Source organism: Neofelis nebulosa, chromosome 3 (assembly GCF_028018385.1).
Source record: "Neofelis nebulosa isolate mNeoNeb1 chromosome 3, mNeoNeb1.pri, whole genome shotgun sequence".
In the NCBI taxonomy this organism is placed as follows: domain Eukaryota; kingdom Metazoa; phylum Chordata; class Mammalia; order Carnivora; family Felidae; genus Neofelis; species Neofelis nebulosa.
The window spans coordinates 173,769,320-173,787,585 of NC_080784.1; the positions used below are offsets into that span (position 1 = coordinate 173,769,320).

An 18,266-nucleotide genomic window follows, 5' to 3' on the forward strand; every position below is an offset into this window, starting at 1 on the left:
CATAATCCTTGGGTTAAAAACACATCCTTCATTGGTACATGGATTGTCTTTCTTCATTTATACATTCATTCACTTATCATATAAAGAACATATGTGAAGCCACCACTCTTCCCAAGACGAAAGCTTCAACAAGAATATATCTACTTGTGCATTCATTCTCCCATCTTTTTCCCCAGGGTTTCCTGCTTCTCTTTGTACTTCAGGGATAACCACTACCTTGAACTTTGCTTTTGAATATTATAAACAAGATGTCATATTATGTCACTAAAATTTACTCATGTTGTTTATACCTGTAGTTTCTTTCATGTTTTGAAAATATTTAGTTTTAGTTTGTTGTCCCTGCTAGTTAAATAATATTTAATTTTGATTATACAAGTTTAAGAAAGTTAATGTAACTAATGAAGATCAGCCTTCACAGTTTAAACTGAAGAGAGATGTGCATGGAGACTAAGATATTAGACAAAATTCAAAGAAAGTTTTTAAATTACTATGACAAACAAGTTAATCATTAACATCTTGGTCATACTAGACCGAAATGATTCAGATTTCATATTTTTTGTCTTTATCAGTCATTAGTGAAACATGTCAAACTTACTTAGTTCACTGTAGATATGCTATTGTATGCCTAAATACTAAATTTTAGCAAATCTAAGCCAAGATGTCAGTGATATCTGGAAAAACACTAAAATAAAGCACCATTTTGTTCAAGTTTCATAGTGATTATGCAGATGGTTAATTTCTATGTGACCAGAGGTACAGGGATGATTCATATTTATAACTTGCGAAATTACTCAGGACAGATTTAGCTAGTTACATTTCCAATTGAAAAGCAAATAAGTAATTTCAAGTAAATGGAATAAACATATTCTTAAGAACTGCTTTAAATATCTTGAATATTTTTATCTTTGGTTATATTTTTACTTTAGTCCACTTTCACTATGCACAGCTTTACTCTCTTATTACCCCAGTTCATCCTTTTAAACTATCATCCTGCTCAACATCTGTAGCATTTAGTATGAACAATTTATTTTCCACCCTCATCTTCTGTCAATCACTCTTCCAAACTCTGTACTCTAGAACTGTACTGTCCAATAGTCACTAGCCATATGTCACTATTTTGATTTTAAAATTGTTTCCCTGTTTGCATTAGCCACTTTTCAAATGTCGTATAGTCACATTTTTCATCATCTTCACTGTTATTACCTGGTCCTTATTAACATCTTTCCTCGGGTTTTTTGTAGTTGTCTTATACTTGGTTACTCTACTACACTTGCATCTCTATGCTGTTTCCAACCCAGTAGCTAGAATGATTCTTTCATATTATATGTACATATATTTGTGTGTGTGTGTATGTATATAAATTATGTACAGTTTAGTATGTGCCAGTTACTACTCTAAGCACTTTACAAATGTCAACTTATTTACTCCTCACAAAGATCCTCTGAGAGAGAAACTATTATCCCTGTTTTACAGATGAGGAAAATAAGGCACAGAAAGACTAAGTAATTTGCCCAAAGTTGCCTGGCTCATGAAACACATATCATGTTACTTCTTTGTTTAAAATACTTCAGCAATTCCCCATCTCAGTTATAGTACAAGCCAAAGTCCTTCCAAAGACCAAAATGCCTAAAAGGCTAGATGTGATCTGCATTCTTCCTATACTCATTTTCTTCCATAGCAATTTATTTATTCTCTTGTGTATCTCTCCCCAAATGAATTAAGCTCCGCCAGGGCAGGCAGGGATTTTGGTCCCTCTCCCCACTATCAATTTTTTTCTCAGTGCCCAAAACAAAGCCTTGCTAGCAGGCACTTTAAATAATTGCTGCACAAATAAACATATCCCTTCTCATTTACTCCAAGTGGAAATAAAGTTTAAGGAAAGAGGTTAAAAGCAGAGATTTCAGAATTCCTGAATTTTAGAACTGTATAAATTCAGTTTTATTTATGTGTTGTAATCCTTAGGACTTACTATCTTGTGAGTGTTCATAAAGTCAAACAATATTAACAAAGTCATAAGTTGTGTAAAATTAAAATTTATGAGCATATACAAAACTCCACTTACTAATGGGTAAATTACTCAAGAGAAAGAATAAAAATGAAAAGCACCACTCTTTTATTTAAATGTGACAGGGTAAAAAAAAAACACCTTGAGAGGGAGTAGACTTTGATGTGGTTTAATGACCATTGAAGTTCAATGGATTGTCTGGTACTCTAAATGTCCAAGAACAAAGCATTGACTTTGGGGCAGTCCTAGCAAATCAGCAACAGTGGCCAGTTCTATTCCAAGATGATCACTCCCTTGAGTAATATATCTGAAAAACAATTCAGTGAGTATAGTACCTTTAATATTTTTCAGACCCAGTAAACACCAATGGACATCCATCAGAAATAATAATCGAATATAATTTTAAACTTTGGTAGTGGTCAGTTTCAAGAGCTGAATGCTATTTCATATTATTGCATTCTTTTTTCAACTTCCTCTTCTGATGTGTGCGCATCTGAGGTTCATTTGCTTCATTTTTTTTTTTTTTTTAATACATTAAACTTCTCAAACCTGCAGCATTGGGTTTTCCTTTGGATGAAAGAAAAAGTTATGCTGGGTATACTTAGAACATTTTTTAAACATATTATTTTTTCCCCATATTCACAAAAACCATCTAGCTAATTTGTAAACATGCTCACTTCTGGGTGCCATTCTCAGAAATCCTTATTCTCTAGGTTTGAGAGTGGAGTCCGGAAACCTACGTTTCAGACCTTTCGTTGAGAACTACTCGACTCAATGCTATTTCATTTTTTGCAACTTTCAAAATATTAATTTTAGAAATCCAAAGAGGGGAGGGCAAACTCCAGTGACTGTCCGAAGAAACAAGACTGAGTAGCTCATGTTGTGCTATATTGTAAAACTTTTCCTCAGTTTGCAGATCTTCTGTCCCTGGGGAGGAAATCCGTTCATTTTCACCGAGTAATTAACAGTCTTTCAACCAGTTCCGTCAAGTCTCTCATGATCCCCAAAAGTCATGAGCTCATCTCCACGGCACAACGTAAAGCTCCTTTCGTCCCTCGTGCCCTTACAGGACCGCCAGGACCGGGTTCGCTTCCCGCCACAGGGACTCCTCCTCTGCTTGCCCTTTGGTTTCAATCCTCCCAGAGGCGCTCGGCGCGGCAAGTCTTGGCGCCAACCGGGTGGCGGCGCTGTCCGCCCCGCGCGCGGCCGCCCGGGGCCCGAGGGAGGCGGAGGCACGGCCGGCGGAGGAAGGGGAGGGAGCGAGGCGCGCTCCCTGCTCTCGCGTGCTCTCGCACCGCTCGCGTGACCGGCTGGTGTGTGCGCGAAGCGCCGGCTCCCGGGGGCACGTACGGCCGGGCGCGCGCCGCTGCAAGGGGCGTCCGGGTCCCGGTCGGCGGACCCGGCCGGCGCTAGGTGCCGACGGGCGGGCCGCGGGGGTCCGGGGCGGACACAGGCGCACACGCTCCCGGAGGAGCCTTCTCTGAGGCTGCTCTTCCTCGGCCAGACGGAGAGCGGCAGTGTCTCCCCGCCCAGCGCACAGTCGCCCCGCGTCTCCCCCCGCGGCGGCTGCTCCTCCTCGGCACCGCCAGCCCCAGCGCCGCTCCGGGGCGGGCGGCGGCGGCGGCGGGACCCGCGGAGCCGCTTTGTGTGCAGCCCGACGAGGGGCGGCGGCGCAACCACCTGACAGAGGCCCGGGCGCTCGATGCACCTTCCGCCCGCATGAGGAGGAGGAGGTAAAGGCGGCGGCGGCGGCGGCGGCTCGGCTCCCGCCCTCGGTTGGTGGAGGGAGAGGACGGAAGGGGAGACCGGAGGGGGGGGGGGGGGCGCGAGACCTAGGCCCGGCGGGGCTGCCCGGAGGTACAGTAAGGCCTGGGCAGCGCCGGACGGCGCCGAGCAGTCGGAGCCGAGAGAAGCCGCCAGGGTCCCTCAGCCGAAGTTGAAGGAACAAAATGTGAAGTGCAGAGCCGCGTCAGCCGCTTCCTGGCGTGGGGTTTGGGGTGGAGGGCGGCTTGTTTTCCCCTCCCGCGGGACAGGGGAGGAGCGGGAGCGTGGCGGGGACGCCCGGGGTCCCGAAGCTCGGCCCGGCAAAGGCGTTCGTCTCCCGGAGCCGCCGTAGCGTGTGGGTCCGGTTGGGTCCCTAGTTTTGCGGCCTAAGCCGAGCCCTATAGGCCTCGCGTCTCCTTTCCCGGAGGGGACCGACCGGGCGGGGACTCGGGGTTTCTCTCCGACCGAGCCGGAGCCTTGGGGGCCTCGCCAGGCTCGGGAGGATCCCAAACTTCGGACCTCGGTGCTTGGGGGTGGATTTCATTGTGAAAGGTGGAATGGGAAACTCCTGGCGCTGCCTGGCGCTTCCCGCGGCCGCGGCGGCTGGTGCTGGAGAGCCCCGTGGGTCCGGGGCTGGCGGGGCCCGCGTGAGTGGGGGCGGCGGGGCGGCCACCAGGGTCCAGGCCCGGGAGGATGGAGCGGCGGGGCCGCAGCCGAGTCTCCGGCCTCCCTGGAGAAAGCGCCCTTTGCAGATTAGAGATTTTTGAAATGAAAAAAGAGGTTACAAAGTCTCCCCTTTCTCGCTGAACTTTTGTTTTCTGACCGATAGAGGCCGGTAGAGGACTGTGAAAGAAAAGTTGTCCCCCAGGATGGACTTCACCGCGCAGCCCAAGCCTGCCACTGCCCTCTGTGGCGTCGTAAGTGCAGATGGGAAGATCGCTTACCCGCCGGGGGTAAAGGAGATCACCGACAAGATCACCACGGATGAAATGATCAAGCGACTGAAGGTAAGCATCTGGACACAGTGTTCACACTTAGACCTCTGTGGTGGGAAGTGCTCTCTCCTGTTACTGCACTGCTAGGCCTGGCCTTTACAGTGTCACCTACCAGGTTTTCTTAGGTATCTTATAGTCTCCTTTTTTACTCTCTCCGAGAAGTATTGTTCTATCTTGGCTATATCTTTGAGTAGTAAGTTCTGTAGAGACATAATCATTATGGGAAATTAAAAGGAGTGTGCCTGTTTTTTCAAACATAAGAATTTAAGTGTTTTTATAACTTTTTTCTAGAAATATTTATGGGAATACTGTTCATAGTAGATTACAACCTTAAATGTAGGCAATAGTTTGCCTAGGAAAGTTCCTGTTTTCATCAGCTTCTAAGGAGACTGATTTAATCACAAGGGCATTTTATTAAATTGTCACAATTTTCTAATATCCAGAAACTTAAATATGTATTTAGTATGGTTAAACTTTGACAAAATGTACTGACTTCAAAATTCAGAATTGAAGTAAGGTGATGATTTAGGTCCACATGTTGAAAAGGGTTTTCAAGAGAGAGTATTTTAGTTCTTTTTAATAAAGTTAGCTTATTTAAAGCATAATGATCCTAAGATTAAAGTTGTAAGTTTCAGCTTAGGTTGGTCAGTTTTTTTGTTTTCTGTTGCATAGACATAGATTTTGCCCACAGCCTTACAAGATAAGTGCTGTTTTTGTCAAGGGATCAACTTGATGCAGTGGTTCTCAACCAGGGCATCTTTGACACCCCACCCCCACTCCCACCCTGGAGACATTTGGTTGTCACAACTGGGGCTACGTTGGAGCAAGGAAAGGGAAAGATTTGAGGCAGGGAGTCCTGGTAGGAAACTGTTAATAGGAACATAGGTGAAAGATGTTGAAATCTTGAAGTGGGGCTGTTTTAGTGAGAAGAGAGGTAGGGAAGGATCTAAGAAATGTTTCCTAGTTAGAAATCAATTAGACTTGGTGGGAGGTGAGGGAAGAAACAATGTTGATAGTATTTCTATCTTGGGCAACTTGATAAAGTGTATTTTTAGGGAATCATCTTGCCCCTTTGTTCTTAGAGCTTAGTGTAGTGCCTAGTAAGTGTTTACAATGTTGTGAGTGTTTAATGAATATTTAAAGTATTCCTGTAGCTTAGTTTTTAAAATCTAATTAGATTCTGCAATTTGTTGCCTCTTGGGAAGGAAGAGGACACAATAGCTTCCATTAAAATAAACTTGATACTAGGTATGTGTGAAGTGAGGTGCTTGATTGATGCTCCTTAAGGTTATATTGAATGTTTGGAGATGCTGAAAAATTATGAAATACAAAGCTGTTAAGTAATAGATCTTTTAATTTTTATTTTCATATTAAGAATATTGAAATCTTGATTTCTGGTGATGGATAATCTGGTTAAAAAAGAGTTACCACAAGCGTCTGGCTTCGGCTTACGTCATGATCTTGCAGTCTGTGGGTTCGAGCCCCAAGTTGGGCTCTGTGCTGACTGCTCGGAGCCTGGAGCCTGTTTCGGATTCTCTGTCTGTCTGTCTCTCTCTCTCTCTCTCTCTCTCTCTCTCTGCCTCTCTGCCCCTCCCCCGCTCCCGGTCTCTCTCTCTCTCTCTCTCTCTCTCTCTCTCTCTCACAAAAATAAATAGACATTAAAAAAAAAAAAGGAGTTACAACTATATATACTTTTGTGCTTGAAGTTAGATTGTCAGAAATACTGTTATATAAATGGGCATATGACCAAGTTTACAATGAACATTAAGTTAGAATATCTTTTTTTTTTTTTTTCTTTTTAAAGTGTATTTTTGAGAGAGAGTGAGCATGATCAGGGAAGGGGCAGAGAGGCAGGGAGACAGAATTTGGGCTCCATGCTGTCAGCACAAAGCCCAGCATGGGGCTCAAACCAAGCAACCAGTGAGATCATGACCTGAGCCTAAGTCCGATGCTCAACCAACTGAGCCACTGAGGTGCTCCTGGGTTAGGATATCTATTTCTTATGAGTTCTTTTGGAAGTTAAAATTAACATACATATGAACCATTTTGAATATCCTGCTAAAATTTTGCTTTTCTTAGGTGCCTGGGTGGCTCAGTCAGTTAAATGCCCACTCTTGGTTCAGGTCACGATCTTGCAGGTTCTTGAGTTCAAGCCCCAAGTCAGGCTACAGCTCAGAGTCTGGAGCCTGCTTCGGATTCTGTGTCTCCCTTTCTCTCTGTCTCTGCCCTGTTCACACTCTGTCTCTCTCAAAAAAATTAAACATTAAAATCTTAAAAATTTTTTAAAAATTTTCTCAACAGTCTTATGATTTTGTTTTTCCCCTGTTTTTTCTAAATCTGTTTTGACTTTGTACTTTCTAGGAATCCCTGGTTGGTTAAAGTAGTACTGTCTCATAGGAAGTGGAGATTTTTAACAGTGTTTAACTATTTTTGATAATTTTTGTGTTTATTAGACCATTATGCACCAGTATTATAAATTCATTAGTTTTTTTTATTATAGCAACAATGTTCAAATGCTGTATGGTAAAATCTTGGTCAGTGGAATTCAGAGATGTTTGGTCCATTCTCTTCAGTATTTAAGAATGGAACAAGCATTTTTACAAGAGAACCATAATTGTGGACTTACAAAGATGTTAAAAGAAATTTTGGAACTCCCCATATTTCACAGAAGAGAAAATTCGGCCCAAAGTGGCCAAGTAACATGCACCAAGATCAGTCATAGAGCAACTAAATGGCAGAGCCAGAACAATAGCATCATATTTATTTTCATTCTTATAGCTGATTTCCTTCAAAGGAATCTAAACTGAGTAGAACTAAGAAGTTGTGATTTTTATTATGCATTTGAAAATGGTAAAGTGAAAAGAGAAAGGAGTCTAAGTTAATTTGCTGTTTTGCAAGATGTAGGACAGCATTCTTTTTTAACATTAGAAGGTATTATGATGCTTTGAAACTTTCTTGAAAGTAGTTCTTAGAGTAGGTCTTTGGAATTGCTAAAACACTTAGATACATTAGAAACTTTAATTTCAGGGGCGCGTGGGTGGCTCAGTCATTTAAGCATCCAACTCTGATTTTGGCTCAGGTTGTAATCTCACTGTCAGATTGAGCCCTGCTTTGGGCTTCAAGCTATGCGCTGGGCATGGAACCTGTTTAAGATTCTCTCTCCCTCTCACCCTCTCCCATTTGCTGGCACATGTGCGCGCTCTCTCTCTCTCTCTCTCTCTCTCTCTCTGTGTCTCTCTCTCTCAAAAAAAAAAAAAAGTTTTAATTTCAGCTTCTAAGGAATTCACATATTCTTATGTCCAGTCACACTGGCCTTCTGTCACTTCCTTGTACATGCCATGTTCATTTCTGCCTAAACTGATTCCACATTATGTGATCCATATGTGTACCCGTCTCAACTTCATGTGTCATTCATTTGTTCTTCTGTCACTCATTTGTTCTTCTTAGAGGAGGTCTCTTAGATTTCCCATTACGTATTTTTTTAATTCCTTCGTATCACTTATTACAGTTATGGTATACATTTATGCATATGTGTATTGGGTTTGTCTCCCCAACTTATATGTAATCTTTGTGAATACAAGGACCATGTCTGTTTACTTTTATACCCTGCCAACTCCCAAATTTAATGCCTGGAACATAGGTGCCCAACAGATACTTGTTCAGTGAATGAATGTTGGATTAGAAAAGATAGTAATAGAATAGAGAAATAATTTTGTTTTTGAAATAAGATAGTTTGAAAATATTGTGAATGGCAACCAACTTTTTATCTGAGATTATATACCAGAGATGATAATGTAGAGATGTAGAATTTTAGAACCAAAAGGTAGCTTAGAGGTTATTTGGTTTTGTCCCGATTTTCCAGATGAAGAAATGGAGTCTGAGATGTTGTGACTAACCCTAGTTACAGAAAGCTGAAAATGATCATTAACAGTTTTGTTATTTAGGGTATGCCTGGCTGGCTGAGTTGGTAGAGCATGCAACTCTTTTTTGTTGTTGTTAATGTTTTATTTATTTTTCAGAGAGAGGCAGAATTGTGGGCGGGGGGTGGGAAGAGGCAGAGAGAGAGGGAGACACAGAATCCAAAGCAGGCTCCAGGCTCTGAGCTGTCAGTACAGAGCCCAACGCAGGGCTTGAACTCACCAACTGTGAGATCATGACCTGAGCCAAAGTCAGATACCTAACCAACTGAGCCACCTGACACCTCAGAGTATGCAACTCTTGATCTCAGGGTTGTGAGTTCAAGCCCCATATTGGGTGTGAAGCCTACTTAAAAAAAAAAAAAAAAACAGTTTTGTTGCTTACATATGGTACAATTATATGCTGTACAAAAGTTAGTTATCTGTTAGAAAGGATAGCAGGTAGCTTACTACTAAGGTTACATTAAGCATCAAGATCAATAGTTCACAAATGGCCTGCCTTCTATATAGTTAAGGATTCTGAAACTAATGTAGCAGTCGTGTCTGATAACTTTTATAACATATTCAAATACACCTATAAACAGTGTTGTACAAAGTTCCATTAAGTGCTTCTGCCCACAATTTGTTATATGCAGTCTGTCTCATATCATGTATTACCACAGAACTACATGCTATTCACATTTTGTTCATTACTTGCTTTTTTGGAAATGGGAAGTCCTTGATAAGGCTTGGTTTTTAGAGAGAGGGGCGGGCAGGTTAAAGATTGTTTCTTTTTTTTTCTTTTTTCCTTTTTAAGTATGTATGTATTTATTTAAGTAATCTCTACTCACAGTGCCAAGATCGAAGAGTCATATGCTTCTCTGACTGAGCCAGCCAGCTGCCCCAAAGATCGTTTCTTTTTCTTTTTTTTTTTTTTATTTATTTTTGAGACAGGGAGAGACAGAGCATGAACAGGGGAGGGTCAGAGAGAGGGAGACACAGAATCTGAAACAGGCTCCAGGCTCCGAGCTGTCAGCACAGAGCCCGATGCGGGGCTCGAACTCACGGACCGCGAGATTATGACCTGAGCCGAAGTCGGCCGCTTAACCGACTGAGCCACCCAGGCGCCCCTCAAAGATCGTTTCTTATGTCCATTTCTTATTACCTGGTCTTAAGAGCTCGGTACCCCCAGACAGTTCTCTGGCTATTAACTCCATACCCAAATCTGCCATATTCTTTTTTTCACAGAAATCAAAATTTTTATTACTTTGGTGCTAAGAATTAGGAAAGATTAAGTAATAGGGTTTTATTGTTGTGAATATGTCCCCCATTTTTCTCCCACCAGCTCTTATTTCTGTATTTTTGTATTTTTCTGTCACTTTCCTCTATGTGTCCACAATTCCCCTCTGCCCCACACTCTCACTTTTGGTTTCTGTAGTATGCCTTGTTTGATATAGTTAGGAATTAGGATATAGAGTGCTTGATTAAGGTAGAGCATCACTCTTTTCTCATTAAATGTAGGTTGGGAGAGGGGAAGAATAGATTAGAGGCAGGAAGGCCATGAAATCTTTTCCTTTCTTTTCCTCCAGGTGGACCCCAGAAATACATACTTTGGTTATAATTATTTTCACTTCCATGAAAGAATTTTATTTATTCCTAAATGCCACATAGGATGCTAATTTTACATATAATTCAGTATGTAACTTCTAGTCTCATTTCTGTCCATATATCATATTTTAATATTTGTTTTAATGCAAAAGATTCTGCTAAGAAATTAAAAAATTAAATAGGCAGGGTGCCTGGTGGCTCAGTCAGTTAAGTGTCTGACTCCTTTGATTTCGGCTCAGGTCATGATCTCACCATTTGTGAGATCGAGCTCCATATCAGGCTCTGTGCTGATAGCAAAGAGCCTGCTTGTGATTTTCTCTCTCCTTCTCTCCCTCTGCTCCTTCCCTGCTTGTGCACTTGCTCTCTCTTAAAATAAGTAAATAAATATTTAAAAAAATAGGCAAGATTTCTTAAAATGAACCCCTAAAATATAGCCAATGTGTATTTGTGAAGTAATACTAACTGTAGCACAGTTCTTATTTTAGACTTCCATTTGCATAGAGGAACTAGTCTGGTCATTTGCTGCTGTGTAACAAACACCCCAAACCTAGTGTTTAAAAGAGCAAGTAGGGGGTGGGGGACAAAATACATATAACATAAATTTTATCATTTCAGTCATTTTTAAAAGTACAGTTTTGTGGTAACAAGCACATTCACATTGTTGTATAACCATCACTACCGTCCATCTTCAAAACTTTTTCATGTACCCTAACTGAAATTTTGTATCTATTAAACAGTAACTCCTTAATTCCCCCTTCCCCCAGCTTAGGCAACCACCTTTCTACTTTGTGTCTCTGAATTTGACTACTCTTAAGAGCCTAGTATAAGAATTATACAATATTGTCCTTTTGTGACTAGCTTGTTTCACTTAGGATAATGTCTTCAAAGTTCATCCACATTGTATGTATCAGAATTTACTTTTTAAGGCTGGATAATATTCCACTGTGTACGTGTGTGTGTCTTGTGTGTGTGTGTATGTGTGAAACCACTTTTGTTTATTCATTTGTGGACACTTGGGTTGCTTCTACCTTTTGACATCTGTGAGCAAATTTTCTTGTTAACAATTTTGTGAATCAGGGATTTGGGTAAGTATTGGCTTAGCTTGATTATTCTTCTCTACATGGCTTACTGTGCTCATTCAGTAGTATTCAGCTGGTGTCTAGACTGGTCTAGAAGATCCACACTGACTTCTCAAACAGTTGGTGCCTTGGAAGGAACAGCTGTAAGGCTGAACTCCGCTGTGCTCTTTTTTCCTATCTATGATGTAATCTTTGGGCTTCTCTGCATGGTTTCAGGGCTCTAAGACACTGTGGAGGAAGTTGCCGGTACTTTTTAAAGGCTTGGTTCAGAACTGGCAATGTCATGTCTACCTTACTTTAATGGTTAAAGTAGTTGTGGCCCAATCTACATTCAATAGGAGAAAAAATGATTGCTTCTCAATGGAAGAAGAAAGGAATTTGTAGCCATCTTTAATCTACCACAGGAGCTCTTATGACAAATTAGAGTATGCTAACTACAAACTTTGTAGCTGTATTCATAAATCTGAAAAACACTTAATTTCAAAAACAGTAGTATATATCTGCAGCCAACTTGCTAAATTTGTAAAGTTTATTTTAAATACTGTAGGAAAAATTTGTAAGAATTTTTTTTTTTTTTTTTTAATAAATGGGGAGCACCTGGGTGGCTCAGTTGGTTGAGCATCTGACTTCAGCTCAGGTCATGATCTCACGGTTCTTGAGTTTGAGCCCCACATTGGGCTTTACACTGACGGTGCCAAGCCTGCTTTAGATTCTCTGTTTCCCCCTCTCTCTGCCCCTCCCATGCTCACGTTCTCTCTCAAAAATAAATAAAACATTTTTAAAAATTAAAAAAAAAAATTGTATGTGCTAGAGAAAAATTATGGGAGAGTCTCATGATTTGATCTTAAAATCCTGTTTCTTTTATTTGAATTTTTATTAGAGAGTATTTCTGCCTAATTATGATGATGATTTTTCCAGTGCTACCCCCTTTTTAGGAATTATCTAAAAAGAATTATCTCAACTTTTTTGGGGGGTGCCTGGGTTGCTTCGTTGGTCGATTGTCCCACTTTTGATTTTGGCTCAGGTCATGATCCCAGGGTCATGGAATTGAGCCCCAGGTTGGACTCTGCACTGAGCCTGGAGCCTGCTTAAGATTCTCTTTCTCCCTCTACTGCTCTCCCCAACTTGGCTCTCTCTTTCTCTTTTTAAAAAGAAAAAGATTTACCTCAACTTTTTATTTTGAGACATTTCAGACTTCTGGAGAGTTGGAAAAAATTGTACCTTCAACACCCATATCCCTTCACTTAGATTTACCAATTGTTAACATTTTGTTACTTTTGTTTGCTTTTATGTTTCTCCATATACATGCACACAGAGGGAGACAAACCTACACTTTTTGTTTGAGAGCTACCTGCAGAAATCATGACATTCTGCCTGTGAATGCTTCAGCATTCTTCTTAGAATAATGATCATTATCACACTCAAATTGGTACAGTTATCTGTTATACTGTCCATAATAAAATTCTCCCAGTTGCCCTAAAAATGACTTTTATTTAAGAGTTGGGTTTTTTCCTCCATCCAAGTTTCAGTATAGGATCATTTGCATTTGTAATGTTTCTTTAGTCTACTTTAATCTAGAAAGTTCTGTCACTGTTTTTGGAGGGGAGAGTTATTTACGATGTGACATTTTTGAAGCATTTGCCTTATAGGAGTTCCATAGTCTATTTTTGTCTCATTGCCTCATGCTTAGATTCAGGTTGAACTTTTTTTAGCAAGTACTTTACCACGCAAGTGGTAATGTATAGTTAGTTGCATCATCAGGAGGTGTAAAATGTCATTTTATCCAGTTGGTTTATGCTAAATTTGATCACTTGGTTACAGTTGGTCAACTCTTTACATTGTAAATGTACCTTTCCCCACTTTGCAATTAATAAGGAATGTTTATGGTGGCAGTTTGATTTGTTTTCCAGCAATTACTTATCTGATTTAGCATCTACTTTGGTTGTTATAAAATGTCACCTTTTTTGATTCTATCACTCCTTCTACATGTGTAGATTCTATCATTCCTTCTACATCCGTAGAGAAGAGCCTACCCCCACTCCCCTTTAATTACTCATGAGGACTCCTGGCTGGCTCAGTCCGTCAGGTGTCCAACTCTTGATTTCAGCTCAGGTTATGATCTCATGGTTCATGAGATTGAGCCCTGCATCAGGTTCTGTACTGACAGTGTGGAGCCTGCTTGAGATTCTCTCTCTCCCTCCCCCACAGTGTGTCTGTCTCTCTCTCTCTGTCTCTCTCTCTCTCTCTCTCTCTCTCTCTCTCTCTCTCGCTGTTTCTCTCTCAAAATAAATAAATAAACATTAAATATTTAAAAAAAAAATAGTCATGGATTCTTCATTCAATGCATTATAATATATTACTATCTTTATTCTCTTTGAGAGACAAATTATCCCAAATGAGCATGCTGGCTTTGGTATCCTTTTGAAACATCTAGTATCTTTTTGACATGTCTCTCTGAGTCTTTCAGCACGCCTTTTTTTTTTTTTTTCTGGTACAAGTTGTTCACCTTGTGCTTTCTTGCCCCAGATTTGGATAGCTCATTTTTTCCAGAGAGGCCTATTTCCGTTTTCAGTACAGAGTGGTGTTTATACACCAAGGTCTAAGCATTGGCATCATGTTCACATTGGTAGTAGGATTTAATTTATCCAGGCCCTTTCAGTGTGTAGACCTAAGAAATGCACATAAATACTTTAAACCATGTATTCATTCTGTTTAATTAAAATCCAACACTGCAGGGGCACTTGGCTGGAACAGTTATAGAGCATGCAACTTTTTTTTTTTTAAGTTTATTCATTTTGAGAGAGCACACGTGTAAGTAGGGGAGAAGCAGAGAGAGATTGAGAGAGAGAGAGAGAGAGAGAGAGAGAGAGAGAGAGAGAATGAGCAGGGGAGGCGGGGGAGAGAGAGTCCCAAGTAGGCTCTGCACTGCCAGTGTGGAGCCTGATGGGGGGCTCAAACTGATGAACCATGAGATATGACCCTGAGCTAAAATTGGGTGCTTAACCAACTGAGCCATCCAGGCACCCTTAGAGTATGCAACTTTTGATCTTGGGATTGTGAGTTCAAGCCCCACCTTGGGTGCAGGGCTTACTTAAAAAAGAAAAAGAAAAAAAACCCCAGCACTGCAGTTTTTGTTAAACTTCTCCATTTCCTATTTGTTGCTTTTTAAAAATTTTTTTTAATGTTTGTTTATTTTTGAGCGAGAGAGAGAGCACGAGCAGGGGAGGGGCACAGAGAGAGGGAGACACAGAATCTGAAGCAGGTTTCAGGCTCTGAGGTGTCAGCACAGAGCCCAACGTGGGGCTTGAACTCATAGAATATGAGATCATGACCTGAGATGAAGTCAGATGCTTAACCAACTGAGCCACCCAGGCACCCCTCCATTTCCTATTTGTATCATCCTTTTCCTACAGTATAAACCCTGTTTTCCCTTAACTTTGATAAATTTGTTTTCTTTGTACTACCCTAATCTAAGCTCAAGAAAAAATTCAGTGCTATACCAGTATCCCTTGCAAGATTTTTTTACAGTTTTTTTGTCCCCCTAGGGTTGTACAGAGTACCATATTTATTAGTTACTTGAATTTGAATTCTTTTGTATGATTGATTATGTTATCAGTTTTATATATATACACTTGGTTTCTGTTTGTATTCAGTTTTTATTTTAGGAGAGAGAGAACACAAGCAGGGGAGGGGGCAGAGGGAGAGGGAGAGGGAAAGAGAATCTTTAGAGCCTGATGCAAGTGTCGATCCCGTGACCCTGGGATTGTGACCGGAGCCGAAATCAAGAATCTCCTGTTCAACTGACTGAGCCACCCAGGTGCCCCTGTTTGTATTCAATTTTTATACATACATATATAACTTAACTCTTTATTTCCACTGATAAATGTAATCTTTGCTTGATTTTTCCTTATTGTACTGAAAAACACATAACATAAAATTTATCATCTTAATCATTTTTTAAGTCCACAGTACAGCATCGTTAACTATGTGCATTTAAAATATATATATATTTATTTTGAGAGAGAGAAAGCAAGCGAGGGGCAGAGAGAGGGGGAGGGAGAGAGAACCCCTAGCAAGTTCCGCACTGTCAGTGCAGAGCCAGACCTGGGGCTCGAACCTACAAACTGTGAGATTATGACCTGAGCCAAAATCAAGGGGTGCCCCTGTGCATTTTTTGTGTGCCTCCCTCTGCCCCTTCCATGTGCACATTGTTAGTACAACAGATTTCTGTAACTTTTTCATCTTGCAGAACTGGAACTCTGTACCCACTTAACTCCTTTCCCCCTCAGCCCCTGGCAACCATCATTCTGTTTTCTGTTTGTAAGAGTTTGACTACTTTAGATCCCTCATATAAGTACAATCACACAGTATTTGTCTTTTTGTGACTGGTTTATTTCACTTAGCTCATGTCCTCAAATGTTAATAATAAATTGATGCCAAATTATTAAGTTTAATACTTGAAAAGTAAGTTCAGTGGCAATGTGTAATTGTCCTATAATTTCAAATGTCTGAATTAAATATCCTTCATCTAGACATTATAAAATAAGTAGAGGTAAATTTTTCATTGTACAGAAAGAAAATCATTGAATAAAAATGTTTAAAGGATGAGTGAGCATGTATAAGAAGACTAGTTTGTTTTTGGCAGAAGTTTAGAAATTGGTTTTCTTCTTGAAGCATGTACCTAAATTGCTTTGAAAAAAGTGGTAGAAATCATCAGGCAGTAATAAAATGAAATTGATTTTAGATCTCTTGGGAGTAATGTTAAATAATTTTATTATATTCATTTCTTTTAGGTGATATCAAATTTTTAAAATTATAACATACTATTGCTGTCTCAATTCTTTATATTTTTCTATACTTTTTTATTAATCACTTAATGCTTTTTTTAAATAGACTATTTTTTAAGAGCAATTTTAGTTCATAGCAAAATTAAATAGAAAGTACAGAGTTGGGTGGCCCAGTTGGTTGAACATTCCACTGCTCTTCAGGTCATGATCTCACAGTTCATGTGTTCAAGCCCCACATCAGGCTTGCTGCTGGCACTACAGAGCCTGCTTTGCATCCTCTGTCCCCCCCTCCCCGCCCCTCCCCTGCTTTTGTGAGCACACACACTCTCTTTCTCCTTCAAAAATAAACATAAAAAAAAAAAAATACAGAGTTCCCAACAACTTTGTCTGCCCTCCTATCCCCCCCTCTTTTCCCCATCTCTTCCTCCCCATACATCTAGTGCCAGAGTAGTATGTTTTGTTATGGCTGGTGGACATTAACACATCATCATCACCCAGAGTCCATATTCCTTTTTAAAATTTTTCTAAATAAAATTTTGATTATATTATAAATGTATTGTTTTCATTTTCATTGAATGATACAGAATGAGTATATCCATATTATTAAATAATCCCTTAAAACATTTTTTAAAGAATTTATTTTTTAGAGCAATTTTTGTTTCACAACAAAATTGAAGGAAGGGAAGGTATAAATTTCCCATATACACTAAATCCAGTAAAACCTTGAATTGTGAGTAACTTGTTCTGTGAGTGTTCTGCAAGATGAGCATACATTTCTAATAAATTTTAACTTGATAAACGAGGGATGTCTGGCAATATGAATGTCACATGATCACAATTGAGCCAGTGGTTCTTGAAATTTGCTTTGATATACTAGTGCTTTGGATTACAAACATGTTTCTGGAATGAAATATGCTCACAAACCAAGGTTTTACTGTACCTCCTTCCCCCCACATGCATGACTTCCCCCATTATAAGTATTACTCACCAGAATGGTACGTTCGTTATCAACAATGAACTCATGTTGACACATCATAGCCACCCAAAGTCCATAGTTTACCTTAGGTTTACTCTTAGCATTGCACATTCTTTGGGTTTGGACAAATGCATATTGACATGTATTCATCTTTACAATAACATCTAGAGTATTTTCAGTGCCCTAAAAATTGTCTGTGCTATGCTAACTAACTTGGATGTAAATTAAAAAATAAAATAGTGCCATGCTTATATATCCTTCCCCCCTTCATATATATATTTTTTACCATGGAAAATCTCAAATGTTTATTATTTATGTATTACTTATTTATTTATTTTTTTTATCTAAGTTGAATTGTTCTCTTAATATTCCTTATTTTGACTTCTCTTACTTGGCCAAAATGGAACTCTGAGTGCCAAATTTACTGATTTTAACTGGATGCAGAAGTTTGTTTGTTTGTTTGTTTGTTTGTTTTGAGAGAGAAAGAGGGCATAAGTGAGCAAGGGGCAGAGAGAAGGGAAGAGAGAGAGAAGCCCACAAGGGGCAGAGGGAGAGAGAAATGGGGCTCACCCGCTTTAAAACAGGACTCATGCTCACCCAAAGTGGGGTGGATGCAGAAGATTTTAAATCTTGGAGATAATGAGGATACTTTAATCTACATTAGTGGTTCTTAGATTTGTAGAATTCTTAAATATTACCTGGGGCACTTGGGTGGCTCAGTCAATTGGGTGTCCAACTCTTGATTTTGGTTCAGTTCATGATCTCACTGTTAGTGGGATCCAGCATCGCATGGGGCTCTGTGCTGACAGTAAGGAGCCTGCTTGGGATTCTCTCTCTTCCTCTCTCTCTACCCCTCCCCCCCACTCATGTATGTGTATACACATGCATGCTCTCTCAAAAAAATATTTTTTTCAAAAAATACTTTTTAAAAATGTTTAAAGTGAATCTCATTCTCTCATAATAAATAAATAAACATTAAAAATAATTAGATACCTGGTTTTAAAAAGAATTAGAGGGGCATCTGGGTAGCTCTGTCGGTTAAGCTCCTGACTTCTTTTTTTTTTAATTGTTTTTTTCTTTTTTAATGTTTATTTATTTTTGCGACAGAGAGAGACAGAGCATGAGCAGGAGAGGGGCAGAGAGAGAGAGGGAGACA

At 40.1% G+C, this 18,266-nt stretch overlaps 1 protein-coding gene across 2 annotated transcripts in view; it reads left to right on the top strand.

Moving 5' to 3' along the window:
- Window positions 1–3,402: 3,402 nt before the first annotated feature.
- The window catches only part of PDS5A (PDS5 cohesin associated factor A), a 141,017-nt gene continuing 126,153 nt past the window's right edge, over window positions 3,403–18,266 (top strand). The window contains exons 1-2 of one of the 2 annotated variants that reach the window (XM_058722798.1): window positions 3,403–3,738; window positions 4,599–4,776. In XM_058722798.1, coding sequence (XP_058578781.1) covers window positions 4,639–4,776 — 138 coding nt within the window. In that variant the 5' untranslated portion in view covers window positions 3,403–3,738; window positions 4,599–4,638. Of the gene's footprint in view, window positions 3,739–3,759; window positions 3,781–4,598; window positions 4,777–18,266 lie in introns of those variants that run through there. The other variant, XM_058722799.1, reaches the window with a different exon arrangement.